Source organism: Aspergillus fischeri, genomic scaffold (genome assembly GCF_000149645.3).
Source record: "Aspergillus fischeri NRRL 181 1099437636252 genomic scaffold, whole genome shotgun sequence".
NCBI lineage: Eukaryota > Fungi > Ascomycota > Eurotiomycetes > Eurotiales > Aspergillaceae > Aspergillus > Aspergillus fischeri.
In genome coordinates, this window is record NW_001509768.1 from 607,353 (window position 1) to 623,292 (window position 15,940).

General features: G+C 50.9%; 9 protein-coding genes across 9 annotated transcripts, besides 2 other annotated features; 3 read left to right on the forward strand and 6 right to left on the reverse strand.

Annotated features, from left to right (window-relative positions):
* Nucleotides 1-234: 234 nt before the first annotated feature.
* crmC (siderochrome-iron transporter crmC) lies at nucleotides 235-2,079 on the reverse strand (the record flags this gene model as incomplete). The annotated part of the gene is made up of 2 exons (XM_001263104.1): nucleotides 235-1,783; nucleotides 1,871-2,079. The coding sequence occupies 2 exons, from the start codon at nucleotides 2,077-2,079 to the stop codon at nucleotides 235-237; spliced, it is 1,758 nt and encodes a 585-aa protein (XP_001263105.1).
* Nucleotides 2,080-3,009: 930 nt separating this feature from the next.
* crmD (putative copper transporter crmD) lies at nucleotides 3,010-3,719 on the forward strand (the record flags this gene model as incomplete). The annotated part of the gene is made up of 2 exons (XM_001263105.1): nucleotides 3,010-3,533; nucleotides 3,587-3,719. The coding sequence occupies 2 exons, from the start codon at nucleotides 3,010-3,012 to the stop codon at nucleotides 3,717-3,719; spliced, it is 657 nt and encodes a 218-aa protein (XP_001263106.1).
* Nucleotides 3,720-4,107: 388 nt separating this feature from the next.
* On the reverse strand, nucleotides 4,108-5,109 carry NFIA_063710 (cytochrome and DOMON domain-containing protein; the record flags this gene model as incomplete). Its single annotated transcript, XM_001263106.1, has 1 exon — nucleotides 4,108-5,109. The coding sequence occupies one exon, from the start codon at nucleotides 5,107-5,109 to the stop codon at nucleotides 4,108-4,110; it is 1,002 nt and encodes a 333-aa protein (XP_001263107.1).
* Nucleotides 5,110-6,261: 1,152 nt separating this feature from the next.
* On the forward strand, nucleotides 6,262-7,132 carry NFIA_063720 (cupredoxin domain-containing protein; the record flags this gene model as incomplete). Its single annotated transcript, XM_001263107.1, has 3 exons — nucleotides 6,262-6,582; nucleotides 6,641-6,744; nucleotides 6,802-7,132. The coding sequence occupies 3 exons, from the start codon at nucleotides 6,262-6,264 to the stop codon at nucleotides 7,130-7,132; spliced, it is 756 nt and encodes a 251-aa protein (XP_001263108.1).
* Nucleotides 6,992-7,019: a microsatellite.
* Nucleotides 7,133-7,312: 180 nt separating the features above from the next.
* NFIA_063730 (zinc finger CCHC domain-containing protein) lies at nucleotides 7,313-8,372 on the reverse strand (the record flags this gene model as incomplete). The annotated part of the gene is made up of 4 exons (XM_001263108.1): nucleotides 7,313-7,518; nucleotides 7,567-7,908; nucleotides 7,959-8,089; nucleotides 8,290-8,372. 4 exons carry the CDS (start codon nucleotides 8,370-8,372, stop codon nucleotides 7,313-7,315), a joined length of 762 nt encoding a protein of 253 aa, XP_001263109.1.
* Nucleotides 8,373-8,746: 374 nt separating this feature from the next.
* NFIA_063740 (cupin domain-containing protein) lies at nucleotides 8,747-9,193 on the forward strand (the record flags this gene model as incomplete). The annotated part of the gene is made up of 2 exons (XM_001263109.1): nucleotides 8,747-8,772; nucleotides 8,800-9,193. 2 exons carry the CDS (start codon nucleotides 8,747-8,749, stop codon nucleotides 9,191-9,193), a joined length of 420 nt encoding a protein of 139 aa, XP_001263110.1.
* Nucleotides 9,194-9,601: 408 nt separating this feature from the next.
* Nucleotides 9,602-10,645, reverse strand: NFIA_063750 (NADP-dependent oxidoreductase; the record flags this gene model as incomplete). Its single annotated transcript, XM_001263110.1, has 1 exon — nucleotides 9,602-10,645. One exon carries the CDS (start codon nucleotides 10,643-10,645, stop codon nucleotides 9,602-9,604), a length of 1,044 nt encoding a protein of 347 aa, XP_001263111.1.
* Nucleotides 10,366-10,385: a microsatellite.
* Nucleotides 10,646-11,135: 490 nt separating the features above from the next.
* Nucleotides 11,136-13,083, reverse strand: NFIA_063760 (putative C6 transcription factor; the record flags this gene model as incomplete). Its single annotated transcript, XM_001263111.1, has 3 exons — nucleotides 11,136-11,745; nucleotides 11,802-12,091; nucleotides 12,160-13,083. The coding sequence occupies 3 exons, from the start codon at nucleotides 13,081-13,083 to the stop codon at nucleotides 11,136-11,138; spliced, it is 1,824 nt and encodes a 607-aa protein (XP_001263112.1).
* A 424-nt stretch (nucleotides 13,084-13,507) lies between these two features.
* NFIA_063770 (uncharacterized protein) lies at nucleotides 13,508-15,311 on the reverse strand (the record flags this gene model as incomplete). Its single annotated transcript, XM_001263112.1, has 2 exons — nucleotides 13,508-14,722; nucleotides 14,781-15,311. The coding sequence occupies 2 exons, from the start codon at nucleotides 15,309-15,311 to the stop codon at nucleotides 13,508-13,510; spliced, it is 1,746 nt and encodes a 581-aa protein (XP_001263113.1).
* Nucleotides 15,312-15,940: the final 629 nt, after the last annotated feature.

The following is a 15,940-nucleotide window of genomic DNA, read 5'->3' on the forward strand; positions in this document are numbered from 1 at the left end:
CGGTCGTGCATGAGAAGAATACAGTTAGCTCATGCCGTAGCCAGCGTTCATTCATCATACTCTCACAGTCAGCGCTTAACTTCTGTCCCAAGGCCCTTTTATTTCCTGCTTGATCTAGAGTCTGATTTGTATCGCACTCGGAGTACAGGTCCTTTGGCGCACCAGTGAAATTAGGTTATTATCTATTCAATATAGCCATGCTATTCCGGGTTGCATATTACAACAATTGACAGCCTAGATGACCGTCCCCTTGACCTGTTTCCTATCAACATTATAGTTCTTCCACATAGCAATAGCCGGGAACGCAAGAACCACAATCGCCGTAGCCGTGATACACTCATACTTCTGACTCTCCGTCCACGCACGATTGATCGCATTCCTGGCCACACTGCCAGGCGGGTACATCACCTGCGCCGTCGAGCCCCCAAGATAAATAGTAGCATAGTCACCTTTCATATCATCCGGAAGCCCACGGAGCAGAGCCTGCGGGAAGGTGTTGGAGTAGATGGCCACGGCAACAGCGTAGCCGATCGCCCCGCCGAAACTCCCAGCCAGGCTGATCATGGCGATCATCATGGGGACGCCGTCGCGGTCCGCGGCCGCCATGACGGCCATCTCGTCCCCGATGACGAGGGTGCCTCCGCCAAAGGCGATGAAGATCTGGCACATCACGAGATACCCGATCTTGCTCTCGGTGCCGCGGAAGTGGATCATGAGGCCGGCGCCGAGGAGCATCAGCGGGGCGCCGAAGTACAGGCAGGTTTTCTTGAAGTGTTTGGTCTGGCGGATCCAGATGCCGAAGAGGACGGCCCAGATGGTCGAGCCGACGCTGTATATCTGTGTCATGTAACCTGTGTTGGCGGTGTTCAGGTTGTAGACGACCTGGAGGTAGTAGTAGTAGTACTGGTCCCAGGTGTAATAGTTGAAGAAAATGACAGCAGACAAAATGCAGGCCCCGAGCACAGTCCGGTTCTTGAAGAGCTCCCACTTGATGAAAGCGGTCGTGGCGAAGAATCTCTCCCATATAGCGAAGACGGGGAAGAGCAGCACGCCGATGATAACCATGCTGATAAAGGTTGCCGAGGAATACCCGCTGAAGCCGTAAGTCTCGAGGCTAAATGGCAAGAGAAACAGGACAAAGGCAGCCATGAGGAGAAAGGCGCCGACGAGGTCGAACTCGTGAAAGTAATGCAGGAACGACTGGAGAGGCGTCCGGCCGCTGGGGTCCCGGACGAACACGCCTGTCTTCTCGGCCTTGCGCTGGTAGAACTTGAAGACCAGCGCAAGAGGCACAAAGGTGAAGAAGATGATGATGGCGAAACAGCCGTAGGCCCACCGCCACGTGGAATGGGTATAGAACGCCTGAGCAGCGAGCGGGCCGACAAAGGCTGTACAGATGGTCGGGGTCCCAATGAATGCGTAGGCAAATGCTCGATTTCGCAATCCGGACGCGTCAGCGACAAAGACAACCAGGATGAAGTTGACGGCAGTGTAGCCAATCCAATACAGCGTGTATCCGGCTGCGAAGCCATTGGGGCCATTGCAAGAGGCGATCACGATAATCCCGAGGATAAAGACCCCGACGAAAACGAGAAAGCCCTCGGCCCGGCCCCAGAGATTGAGAGTTTTTGCGATAGGCAGCTGTAGCACTCCCCCGATGATAGTTGAGAGAATATGAGCCTGGGAGATCTGGGGAGCCGATGAGAAGCCTGCATAAGCGTAATAGATCATATTGTTGCTAATGGAAAATTGCAGGTTTAGAATAAAGAAGCACACCCAGATCCTGTACACGGTATCCATTAGCAATCGCTGTCATTCTTTTTGTATCCTTGTAGTCTGTCCTGGTAGAAGGTCGATTGCTCTTACTCACCAGGCATATGTGGCATACAAGGCCGTCTTGGACCATACTAGGGCCGTGGCTTCGGCTTTTTGCACTCCAATCTGGGCATCTTGCGTGATCTCATTGGGATGCTCGATGATTTCCCGCTCGTTCTTTTCCTCCAGACTCACTGTGTCGGAGGCAGCCTCGATGTTGTCTGTTGTTCGGGCACTGACATCCTTTTCAGTGGTTGCCGCCATTGTACAGCAGTGCGGTGCGATCAAGGTCAAGGACAAACTTCTCCAAGGATGTCACATTATAAGGGGTTGACTAAATAAATCATTTCCTCGGCGACGAAGTGGGATGTAGAGTGTCCGGAAAGCAACGGAGTGTCCTTAGTCGAATCCTTGCTGTCTATAATAGCAGTCGAGCCAAGCGCTCGATTGGTAGTGGACAAGTGCAGCGTGCGTCTATTTGGGTCTAGCAACATGCTCAAATCTGCGCATTTTTATGCAGTCAGAACCGAAGCTGAGGTGATTAGAGCGCCATCATAGCGACGTCCATGTGGAAGCAATACTAAGCAATCCTGTCAGACCACCTATGCTAGTGGTGCAGGCAAGATTTGCAGGTGTCCTTCTTCTCTGAATTAACGGACTTGGGTCGATGATTTATTAGCCCGCCGTACACCGGTCTACAAATCATGCATAATACTGTCCTATATTAAGTCGAGTGCAAGGATGTGAGCGCATTTCTCTCAAGTGGGTCTAGGTCACAGTTGGCGAGCCAGAAAGCCACTCGACTAAGAGCTGTGTACCTAGACGGCTATTTCTAGCCTTCTAGAGATAGTACTGCAGTGCATTTTCAAAAGTGTCTCGCCAAGCGGACGGAGGCGTTGTAGATGGAAGGTCAGAGTTGGGAGTCAGGTACAGAGATAAGCTTATATATGATCTCGCGACTGAACATGGAGGGAGAACCTGATCGAAAGGAGCTTTCCAATTGGGCACCCAGCTGTCTTGACAAGAATTTGCTCAAACTGCCGCGCCTACGTCCGTTAGCCAAGTGATCACCGGGACCCCGGGAGGATCATCATAGGGCTCGGGTGACTTGGCAGGCGATCCAAAAGCCGCTGAATGGGATATCTAGGTCCCGTCGCCGGCCCGTATGCTCATTGGGATTGCAATGTCGACAGGATGCACCAGAACGATCACAGCAAGGGGATGACCATGTCAATGGTCTTCGACACCAGCACCGAGATTACACTCTTCTTCCGCGGTTGGACGACTACCACAGCAGCCTCCTACAGTCTTACGTTAATCTTCCTCTTCGTCCTGGCCGTGTTCAACCGCTTCCTGGGCGTGCTAAAGTTCCAGCTCGACGTGAAGCATTCCGAGCCGACGGAGGGAAGAGTTCCCAAGCTACAGCTGCCCAGCGCGCGACGCCGACATGCCATTCCCAAGGACCGCAAAAGTCCCCTGCCTCGATACATGCAGGTCGCCGAAACCGATCCCGAGTATGAGGCGTCTTTCCCATCGGCTCAGTTCCTGGAGTCGGATGCTGAACGCACACGCCATGAATTTCCTTCCGACTTAAATCAGGAGCCGCAAGGCCCCCTGGTAAAACGTCGCTGGTGGAGCGTGTACAGACGTTGGAGTTGGCGAAAGGACGGAACGAGCTCACTTCTCGAGGGATTCCGGGCTCTGGTGGGCTACGCACTGTAAGTTCACAGCATCCTGTCCGACTGTTAATGTCCATCACTGAACCGTTTAGAATGCTGGCAGTGATGACGTTCAATGTGGGGGTATTCTGCGCGGTGGTTGGAGGCATTGTAGTGGGCGAATTGTTCTTGGGACGCTATGCACAGCCTTCATTAGGATGGCAGGATGGCGCGTGTCATGATTAGAACTGGACAGCTTGAATTGAGGACTGCATATCGTTGGAGAAAGGATGGCACAGCAATATGATAACCCTTTTCATGGAGATCCACAGTTGGTTTGGTCCCCGCACCAAGACTTGGACGAAGATTAAATGCGCAAATCCGCTCAAATCCTCGCAGTGGAGCAATTGGGCTGAAAGTAATGTCCAAGCTTGCACCCTCAAATCCCCATGTCTAGTATGAACTTGTAGAAATAGTCTATGGCTGGCCACATATATAGAATTCCAAACCAACAATGATCTTAACACTGTTAAACCATAGGATACGATATAGAAGTGATCTATATCCCAGGCCAGCTTCACCGCAGATACCATGAACGCATATATAAGCAGATATGGCAATCACATCAATAGACCTAAGTTCGCGAGTGACGCTTCCTGTACGAGAGGAAGCTAACCGTCAACACATAACCCACCCAGACGAGCCCAGCAACCACGCCATAAGCAATCACCGCCCCAGTAGGAGCCACAGAAGTCCCAATGCCCGTGAGACGAAATCCAAGCCCCGCATTGATAATCCCCAGAGTGATAGCCGTACGACCAAGCCACCGATGTACATAGGCGGCGATACTCTTCTTCCCCGTTCGGCGGAAATACCAATGCTGGACGAGACCTATCGCTGGCTGGAACAGGATTAGGGATGCAACAACTACAATGCCAATAATGGGATGGTAGGAGCCGACGAGATCTAGGCTTTTGGCCATTGAGATGCCGAGGCCGAACCCCGCGATTACCAGCGCGAGGGTGCAGAGCTGCAGCGAGGCGTGGATGACCACTGTCCTGGAGGACGGGAAAAGAGGGATTCCTAGGGCGATTAGGGGGAAGAGGAGAGCAAAAGCGACTATCATGAGGACGGCGTGTGCGATTCTTTTCTTCCTGACGGATTCCGAGTTGACGGTCTGGACGGCCTGCGCGGAGCTGGAATTCGACGCCATCGATCCACGGAGAAACGGATTCTCGGAGCTGCCACCGGTTGCCTGCTTCATGTTGACGGTGGCAACACCTGAGAGGTCATGGAGAGTGATAGTCGCAGAGACGCTGTCTGAATCTAGCATGGGACCGTGTTTCACGGCCCATATCCACGGGCTTGATGTGCTTGTCACATCCTCGTGGCCCCCTGGCCAGGTGATACAGCTATCGCACCGTATGTTCGCCGTGAAGGTTCCATTGCTGATTCCACTACCATTGAGGATCGAGAATCGAGCTTGCGGGTTGTACAGAGGCTCAACGTGCTCGACTCCCAACCGCGGCGAGACGGTGATGTCGGTCTCATTCGCATAGACGACGAAAATATTGGCCCCTTGCATCACGGCTCCTTGACCCCATGCGAACCACTGCACTTCTTTAGTGGATCGCATCTGAATGAAAATGGGCCCGGAGCCGGATCCGGCCGTTGATTCAGGGACATTTACGCTGTATGCTATTGCCTTTTCTCCTGCAGGAGTAAAGGTCTGGACTTGGCCGAATGCGTGGTTGCATACGACGAGCCACCAACACAGACAGTATACAATAAGCATTGTATCCCGGATACCTGAGTAGACCCGTAGACCCAATTGACTATCCGCGGGGATAGGATATAATAAAAGGAGGCTGGCGAAATACACCACCAGTTGGAAGTTGAGTGCTTATTTTGCGTCAATTCAGCAAGCAGTGTGACCATGTAAGCTTCTACAGCCCCCTTCGAGTGTGATTAGCTTGTGGCTTTGCATTCATGCCCCGGCGAAATCAAGGGCTCTATGCAAAGCAAATGTTGGCTCAGTCCCATCAGGATGGCGCAAAAGTAGGGCAGTGCAAACCTTCTGCATGTTGACTTTATAGATAGTCGAATGTGGATGAGCACAGCGCAGCCATATGAGGAATAATAATATTGTAACGCGAAAGAACACACCAGAGTACCTCCATTGATATTGCTGGTGGGCTGATATAGATCCCGGCGAGAACACTCTGTTCCATGGTACAAAGCAGCAGGGAACCACAAATGCAACGTGCTGTCAAAGTATCATCACAACAGCTACAATTGAGTTTGGGATAGTCAGATCATGGGGTTGAGCGCCACATTGTTAAGGTTCTAGCATGGCCGCAATGATCCTACTTATGGAGGAAGCTTAATGTACCTTTGTCCTAGCGCTTTTGTTCCAACCTATTGAGACTGGAGGTGTCGTTGGTCTACCAAGTTGTTAGTAGAGTACAGCCCTAAAAATAACGCGATACTCCCACCAATCTACTGCTTCCACGGATTGAGTCTATAGCTCGTGTCCTGTGATCTGAGTTCTGCGTCTAGCGCAGTGTCCGGTATACTATCGTTTCGGTAGCTCTTACTTTGGCTTTCACTCCAGTCATGATGTAACCGCATGTATTCTGGTCTTCTGAAGGATTATGAGGGGACTCATTCTCCTATGGGACAGCTAGTACGAGTTCCTGCAAAGTTATAAATCGGCACTGGGACCATATGCGTAGAATTGAACAACCTTCTTTACCACATAGGACAAGTTCAATAGTGCATACGAACAATGGCCGGAGCGCTGAATCTCATTCTTGCCATCTCATGGCTGCCTCTCATTTATGCACAGTCCGGTAGTCAAAGCAGTAGTACTGAGACACCAACAACTACATCATCCTCAGCTGCGAGTGCTGTCCACACTGTTGATGTAGGGGAGGATGGTCTCACATTCAATCCAGATACTCTTTCAGTATCCCCCGGAAGCAAAGTCGAGTTTCACTTCTACCCGGGCACCCATTCAGTAGCTCAGGCTGCCTTCTCAAACCCGTGCCACCCGCTTAACCAGTCGAGTTTCTTCAGCGGGTCTATTTCAGCCACAGACGGAGAATCCGTGAGTCCTTCGGCAAAGTCCTTAGGAAAAGCAGCATACTGATACTTTACCTTCAAAGCCTGAGGTCTTCACATTGACTGTTAACGATACCAGCCCTATCTGGTACTACTGTGGCGAGGTCGGACATTGCCAGGCTGGTATGGTCGGGGTCATCAATCCTCCGTGAGTATGACACGCCGGCAGAGCAAGCATGTTTCTGACTGTGTATCTTACTCGCAGACGCAATGGCCCAGATACTCTTGATGCATTCAAGTCAGCAGCACAAGATGCAGGAGATACAACGGTACCTGCTGCGGTTGGTGGTGGCACATTAGGAAAACCGGGCACTGCGTCGACGACGAGTAGCGGTACCTCCCAGACGACAACGTCCACTGGCTCCTCTACTAGCACCAGTGCTACAACAAGCTCGACTTCGACTGCCACTTCGACTGCCACTTCTACTTCGAGTTCAAGCCCCTCCCCGACAAGCGAGGGATCAAGATTTTGCTCTTGGCCATCGCTAAGTATCGTCATGCTCCTGTCCGTTTCTGTGGCTATGTTTATGTCCTAGCCTGGGGCCATCGTAGGTGTTTATTGCTTCTTACCGCAGGTATGGCGGCCGTCAAAGGTGGACATATTTACGGTATTTCTATGTTGGTCTCGTCAATATTAAGATAATTATATCCTAGGAACGTAAATAGTCGACTGATAAAGTCAATGGTAATCCACTCCTATGCCTATTTTAGTGCTTCTAGCGATTGTAACTTGCTGTAGGGTTATGTTTTACTAGTTGATCCACACCATCGCGGCGTGGGGGTACCTTCGCGGCCTTCTCTGAGAAGACATCCGCATAGTCACGAAGCCACTTAAGCAGGGACTGACCCTGGTATCCTTCGCAATGGTCTCTTCCTGGTGTATGTTGACCATTACTACCAGCATATCCGTCCTCCGCAAGCTCTTCCACAGTGATCACACCAATGTCAATGGGTCATCGCGAAAGATGACCTTCTCCCTCGTGACCCCATAGCGTCGCGGAATCATGTCTCTCTAGCCATGGCATTCCCAGAGTGATATAGCTGACATCTGGGGATGCCACCGCCAGCTCGCGGAACCGCTGTTCCTTACCCTCACTATCCGCAAGGGTAATCTCCAATTCAACCACCCCTTCGTTTCTGACCTCCTGCTCAGTCAGGGTCTTCGCGAAGACCTGGTAGGGAAGCAGCTTCCAACCAGCTTCCTTCGCGAGGGTCGCGGGTACAATAATATCTGAACTCCCTCTTTCCACCAGCGCTGGACGTGCTGGTGTTCCTTCACCGCAATCTAGCCAAGCCTGAAGGGAAGGCTTGACTGATGCCACTAGTCAAGTAGCTTTCGCGAGTCAACTTTAGGGCTGCGACAGACCCTCGCAATGTGCCCTGGCTTCCCGCAGTTATAGCACCTCTTATCTTGCAGAGTGAACTTCTTGAATTCCTTCTTCTTAGTCTCCCTAGACTCCGTGATGGTCGTGGTTTCGGATTTCTCCTCTTTCCTAGAGAAGGTGGTTCTTCCTAAGCCCCCTGAGCCTTGGTAGCCTCCACGAGGGATCCTTCTGAGTATTGTACTCGATGCTTAGACGAAGCCTCGCGATAAGGGAGACTGATTCGTCCTCGGTCTCAGGGGATTCAGAAAGTTTGCGGATCTTCTGGTTAAAGGGTCGAGGGAAGGTTTCAAAAAAAGGTGTAGCCACACCTTAGTGAGCTTCTCCGCACCCTCCCCGATCTCTGCACGCTGTTCGCGCCAGCATTTCCAGAAGACATATTCAGATTCGCCATCGCGAGGCTAAAGGGTGTCCAAGAAGAGCTCTTTCCCCGGTTGTTTGCTGGAGTGAGCTGATTGACGGTTGTTCGGTCTTCACTTAATACCCGGATAGGCTATCCATTTCATGTCGGGTACCCGAACTTAACCCGCATGCCCGATCCGCGATCATTTCGGCCAGGACCACGAATCGCGTTCGTATGATCGGATATCCGTATTTAGAATTTCAAGTTTAGGCTCCCGAGAAACATTCGAGTCTGACGTAGTCAGAATAGCCAGCCAGCAAACTATAAATACCACCAGTCTGTCGACTCATTATCGACCGAGAAACCAACAAGTCCAAAGCAAGATCCCAAAACCCTGCAAAGCCCATCAATCATCAATTATCAAAATGCAAGAACCGACCTATGACCCGAGGTAAGCATGATCTGTTCCACACCACAGTCTCTCAACTCAAACCAACTCGCACAGCCGGCCCAAGTCAACCCTTAGCATAGTTTACGCCTACAAGCTCGTCAATTGTCCCGGCAAGACAATGGTTGGGTTACGTGTGGAATTCCCCCCAAACGGATCGACCCCTCCCCACCGGCATGGCGGCGCCTCGGTCTCTGCCTATGTCTTCAGCGGCACGGTGCTCAACAAAATGAACAACGACCCGATGAAGGTGATCGAGGCGGGAGGCACCTGGTATGAAGCCCCGGGTTGCCATCACCGCATCAGCGACAACGCTAGTGCGACTGAGCCGGCCACCCTGATGGTGACCATGGTCCTAGACTCGGATGTGTATGACCGTGATGGAGTGGCAGCGCTGATCCAGATCGATGAGGAGTATCGGTAACTTGAAACCGAGAAAGTCTAGGTACGCTAGGAGAAAGTAGAGCTATCACATATCTTGGGCATGTGGAAGTTTCTAAAAGAAATTTACAGATTTTGTCATTGCTAACATATCAATACTGGCACCCGCCGGTGGTATACCGTATGATGTAGTCCACCTGTAACAGGCTTAGGGACAGATCTAATGACATTTCTTTCTCTCCGAACTAAATAATCGGGTAATTGTACCAATCTCCTTATAGATCTGCTTCCCAGCTGCCAGTGTCGGGTCTGCTCTCCTGTAAGAGGCGAATCAAGACGCTGGCATATGAATGATAGAACTTAACTCAAACTATATTCTTTGACTTGAACGTAAATTCTGTCCTTGTTTGTTTTGATCCGCTCAAGATCTAGGGACCAGAGACTAGATCTCCTATATCTGAATAACAACCTTCCCGTAGCCAGAAGCCTTTGAACTAGCCTGTTCATACGCTTCCTGAGCCTGTGATAGATCAAACGTTTGCAGCACAAACAGCTTCAGCCGGCCTCGATCCGCCAAGGTCGCCAACTGCCTCAGAGCTTCAGCATCACTCCTAACAATAAAAAATAAAGCTCTCACATCCTCCTTCCCCTTATTAGTCCCACACTTTCTATGCTCATTCACAAAATCAAAACTTGCCGAATCAACTGATATCAGCGTCCCATACCCCGATACCCAAGACCAACATCGTCGGAGAATCTCCCCCCCGACAGTATCGACAATGAGATCAAAAGACCCTTCCACATTCTCCCCCAAGGCCGAGTACTCTACCACCTCATCAGCCCCCAGCCCCCTAAGAAACTCTCCATTGCGCTCGGTAGAGCTAGACGCAGCCACAACATGCAGACCTGCAATCGCAGCCAGCTGGACCAGGTAAATACCCACACCCCCAGAACTCCCGGTAATCAAGACCCGTTTCCTGATCATCCCTTCTTCTTCCCCGACGGCGGCATCCGCCGGAAAGGGGAGGCCCGCATGCTCAAACAGAGCCTGGAAAGCCGTCAACCCGCTGAGCGGTAGACAAGCAGCCTTCTCCCACGGCAGGGTTTCGGGCTTCAGGGTGGCCTCGTGCTCATGCACGATCGTGTATTCAGCCCATGTTGAGCCCCGGTCGGCATGTGTCATTCCGAAGACTTGATCGCCGCGTTTGAATTGGCTGGTGGTGGTGGTGGTGGTGCTATCCGGGTTGGCGAAGACGTCTTCTACTATCCCGGAGAAGTCGTTGCCTGGGATCGCAAACTCGGTCGCGTATGTTTCGGGCCATGTTAATGCATCGCGTATGGCTGTTGTGGCTTTCACTCTGATGAGGATTTCTCCTCGGCGGGAGGGCTTGGGGGTTGGGATCTTGTCTAGCTTTAACGCAGATGGTGGAGCTGGGTTGGTGGGGGAGTAGGGCTTTGAGCCGTTGGGGGCGGGATGAAGGCGGACGGCTTGCATTTCTGACGAGATTTAGTGATGCTCTCGAGTGTAGATTGTAGTAGTGAAGTGAGTAGTCGTGATGCATATAAACATAGTAGGATTACAAGAGTTAGGGGCGAGTGAAGAATAAATATTTAAGCAGGATATACGCTTGCTATTTGGCTCCCGCCGGAATTGCTGCTAGGGACTGCCTCAATAGCAATAGCCTATTGTTAATAGCAGGGTCTCCGGGAAATCTGTTGCCAAATACCATGGCCAATTCCGGCATATCAATTTCTCCCTTGTCCTTTGAACCATACAATATGTCTATTAGCCGTTATCATGGTATTTCACGAACTTCACCTGACCCAGGCATCCGGGTATGAGTGGGAGCTAAATAAGATCCCTATAGAAAGACATGTAATGATAGAGTGTAATCATTCTATACCGAGAGAATGCCGCGGGCACAACCATTTCCATAACATTCGTACTCATTCAACCGGTAGAAGTAGTAAATATAAATTACATATTACAACCCATCGACCATACCCCAGGGGAGATCATCCAGATCACCAAGGCCATACCATCCACACAGATCCTGGATAGACCTGATAGAAGAAAGAAGATCAATGTCGCTGCTTAGTACATCCGTACTAGAACTCAGACTTCCTTCTCCTTCAAAAGCATGCAAACCTTCGGTGGAATTCGACGCATCGCTATTGCTTTCCACCCTAGACCCAACCCCAAGCACATACTGCCCAATCGTCTGTAGCTCGCGAACATTTCTCGCTGTTCTCGGCCATACCTCGCCAAGGACCTTGAGGCACCCGATCGTCATCCGGATCTGATCTCTTGCGATTGCTAGATCTTTCCCCTTAAATAGGAATTTGCAGGCCGAAAGCAGCGCTAGTGTTCCCTCGCTCACCATGCAGGTGGTAAAAGGGGTGTGGCAGAATTCTTGCACGGGTAGGGCAAGGAGGCGAATTTGTGCCTCTGCGGACCGCAGGACTCGGACGGTGTGTACATTGACAAGATCTGGAGTAGGGGTATCTAGGGGCGCTTCTCGGGCACAGCTGGAAACGTCCTCAATTGCATTGAATTTGAGGGTCGAAAAGGGCCGGTGCAGGCCAATAGTTGCGCTAAAGAGTTTATGAGATCGTGTAGTGTCTAAATAGGATAGATAGGAGATACTTACACGTGAATTACTAGGTGAGCTTGGAACATGAGCTCGTCAATTTCCCCAGTATGTGTCATGACCTGCTTGTGATCCGTCGGTAGTAGAAGTCGCCATCCGTCTAGACTGCAGTCGGCGGCTTGGATGACACGCGTTGAGTCTTCTTTGACGGCTGTCTTCGGCGCCACCGATATTGCGGATGCTGCGCATTGTACGGCGCCGATAAGATACGCAAAGGAGGAAAACTTGGTGCCCTCAGGGCTGAATTCGCGGCAGTTGAACTCTTCAATGGTTTTCGGCTCGGGAATATTCTGTAATCGAGTTAGCTCTTTAACCTGCGCGAGACCGGGTTAGAGAACGCCATGTTGCTAATACTAACCCCGGACTCGTACTCGGACTCTTCACAGGGTAACTCGACAGTAGCAGCGATATCCACAACCGCCAAGTTCATCGTCCCCAGAGTACCGGCGTAGTACGCATCGACGATGAACAGCATCCACCATGTTCGCCTCCAGCTTTCCTTCAGCACGGGGTCATCGGCTCCCTGCGACGCTGCAAACTCTTGGCGAAACATTTGGAGATCAATGGCAAGCTTAGTTGCACTGTCCATTTCCTTTTTGGCATCGTCCTTATAGTCGTACCAGAAGAGCGCCATAGAATATAGAAGGCGACATTGGACCATGATGGGGTCGGATGGGGCCACTTGTGCAAAGCAGGTTTCTATGTACTCCTGCAGCGGTATCGACCAACCTTTTGAGGTATAAATATCCCCGATTAAGCGTAGAACTGCAATGAGTGGCGTGAACCTGGGCCGTCTGCCCAGGTCTTGGTACATTATTGCGAGGTGCTTCCGCGGTAATATGAAGGGATGAGATTTATGAAACTTCTTATAGTAAGCATCGACCAGGGCATCGTCCTCGATGCTAATAATCTGAGCTGGGCTCGCTACTATTAATGGAATGTTTGATGTGCCATTACCACTCATGGTAGTATCGAGCAGGGCCGAGTCCTGGGAGAAGTCGACCTCAGCGGGTTGGACAGCACGTTGTGGACTTGAGTCGTCAACAGATAAAGTGCCTCTAGGGCCATCTGTCGCAGTGAGTCTTTTGCGACGCTCTGCCAGCGCTGCGCGGTCCAGCCCACCGCGACGTGAGGGAGCATAGCAGCACTCCCTGCCAGCATCAGTGCAGCGGGCGCAACACGGACGATTGCCGTCGCATTTCGAATGACGTGAACGGCAAGGAAGACAAGCCAGCGAAGATCGCGTAGGTCGTCTGCTCTGCAACCTCGATGTAGGACTCATGTTGTGTACCGGGTTTGTGGCTAATAGTTGGTCGCAGTTCAGTGAGAAGTGCGGGTATTCGGGTATCCGATTGAGTTCTGGTAATCCTTGGCATCTCTTTAGTGGTCAAGGATCGGCAACAATCGGTACGCCTGGGAACTCAACGAAATTTATTATGAAAGTATACACCTAACCATAGTGCTGTTTGGGGATCTGGCTGGATTCCTATTATTTGTGCCAGAATCTAAAGCATAAGAGAGCAATGAAATTCTCCAGGATACGGGAGTGAGGCTTTGCAGGGGTTGCCACAGTATACAAGATTAGGGTATGTATACAGAATATCACTAGTGGTAACTGTCCTAGTATGCTGTATGCACTACAATCGTATGTCATGCAAGAGAATATATAATCGAGGGCCGTATTATGTTGTGCAGGATGACCTCTGTTACCAACCACATCTAGTACTCGTGGAGTATGCTTCTGGATCGGAGAACGCTGCCAAAGGCACCACAGGCCAGCCAATCGTCTTGATCTCCAGATTGGTCTGCCACATATATATGATCTTATGATTAATATCCAGGGCTTTCCCATAACCAAGGACCCTCCAGAGTTTCCTTCGTAAAGTATACTGTTCACACTTCTGGCCGTCAGAGTTGGCCACGAAGTCGCTAATTGACGAGAGTGACGTGTCGTCATCATCACTCATACCGTCATTATCTGCTTCTGATTCCTCGCTCCAATCATCCTCCATCGTATACGGCGGGTCCGAATGGCATCGCACATCTCGCAGCCTTGGGAATATCCTGCGCCACAACGTCGCAATGGTGAGGATGGCATCGCTTTGCAAGCGTGGTAGATCCTCGAAGTATATGTGTGCAAACATCATGGTCTCTAACTGCCGGAAGGGATGCAACCCTATCATTGTGTCGAGAGAGAGGTGCAATTGAGTGTAACGCAGGTCAAGCACGACGAGTCGCGGGCAGTGATGGACAAGCTCTCGAAGCTTTTCACCGTCCATCTGGAATTTCGCATCAAGATCAAGGAACTCTAGATGAGGCAGGGCACGCAGCAGATCAAGAAACAGGTCTTCTCCCAGACAAGGTTCCCCACTAAAGCGTACGTCCTTCACACGAAACTTCTGTAAAAGCGGGCAGCCGCGCGCAATCTCAAGGAGTGCTTCTACATTGTCAAGGTCACGGATATTAAGGTCGATGGCCCGTAGATTTCTGCATTTTGCAATGTTTCCAAGTACAGTCTGGTTGATAGTGGAGGACCTGGGTCCGAGGTCTAGCAGGTTGAGGATTTGAAGCTCGTCCAACGTTGGCAATAGCTCTAGCCATTCTTGGGGCCGCTCTGCAAGGTACAATGCCTTTAACCTCGGCCATGGGTTTACCTGCTCCTCTACTCTTGTTGATTCCAAGGGTGGAGAACAATGAGGGACGATCAGCGCCAACGTCTCCAGATTTTGGTGTTGTCGAAGGCACAACAGGACTTCCGCAAGGTCGTATCGGCTCATGCGATCAGCACGGCTGTGAGCCGTTTCCTCAAGGTGGAAGAACTGCAAATCGCAACATCGAAGCATTTGGCAAAGCTCATAAATCCCCGGACCACCATCTGGTTTGTAGATTATGAGAGCTTTGAGGTTTGAGAACTTTACCCGCTAGAGTTAGACATTCCCTCTTGAAAATGGGAAGAATCACAGGCCAGACAACACTCACAGTAGGGATGATCGATCCTTGAGAATAGCTGGCGCCGTTCATCACCAGTGCACAGTAGAAGCTATCAATAGCTAAGTACTCAATGGTTGGTGTGAAAAGGAGATCGGAAATGGTAGACCAATCTTGACCCTTCATCTTGTAGGGGACGACGAGGCTGGTAAGACCACTTCCTTGCGGCTGCAAAAGGAGCTTCGCATGTTTGCGATGGCGCAACGGGCGACATTTCTCATGGCATACGATGTTTGTTCTTCCGATTTGGTCAAGTGCGATTGCGTCTGGAGAAAGGAGAAGATGCTTCACAAAGCTCATATTTCGAGCGAAGCGCTCTCGTGATGCTACAAAGAGGCAGTTAAGTGATCCAATGTCAGGTGTGCGGAACTGCATATCATTTAGAGACCCCCTGTAGAGCTTTTTCAGAGCTGCCACACTCCACATGCGGTTCACGCAGGCGCAGTTCAAGAGATCTGGGACCAGGTGGACATTGTCGATGACAGACGCCACAATTTCCGGGAGCAAAAGTGGATTTGGCATGTTTCGATGAGAGGTAGCGTCCATCGTGAATTGGTCTCTGAGGTTAGGCAACTGTCCAACTGCCCAAGAGAAAGGGGTGTGACCTTGTTGAACTTTTCCGAGATCTTGCTGAACTGCATGCCCCTGATGATGCTTGGCACGTCTTATACGAGCTTAGTCAGCCGGCTTGATGCTCTAGGAAACAGCATGCGCCCTCCAGGCAGTCAGCTTGACGGCTAGCACTGAGGAAGCATCTGAGGAGGTCAGATACTCTTATCCTTAGGTCATCAATCAGTCTCCGATTTTGAATTTCCGAACAACAAGAGCGGCTACTGGAGCTGTACGCTCGACTAACCCTCCACTTCTTGGTCATCGAATCTACGTAGAAGACAAGGGTGAACATAGGCGGACGAAGTAAAGGCGCAGGACCTGTCGACGACGCAAAGTAAAATGCGGTGTGTTGTCGCCACTGTATTACTCATGGCAATGGCATACTAACGATTGACTAGAAGAAAAGCCTTACTGTGAGCGTTGCAGGACAGGTGGCTGGCACGGATTGTAAGTGTTTCTTGACCACCAACCGTGAGGCTACTAAGTCATTATGACAGACAGAACTTAGAGGACCGCATCGCCAAGGACCCTGCAAATAC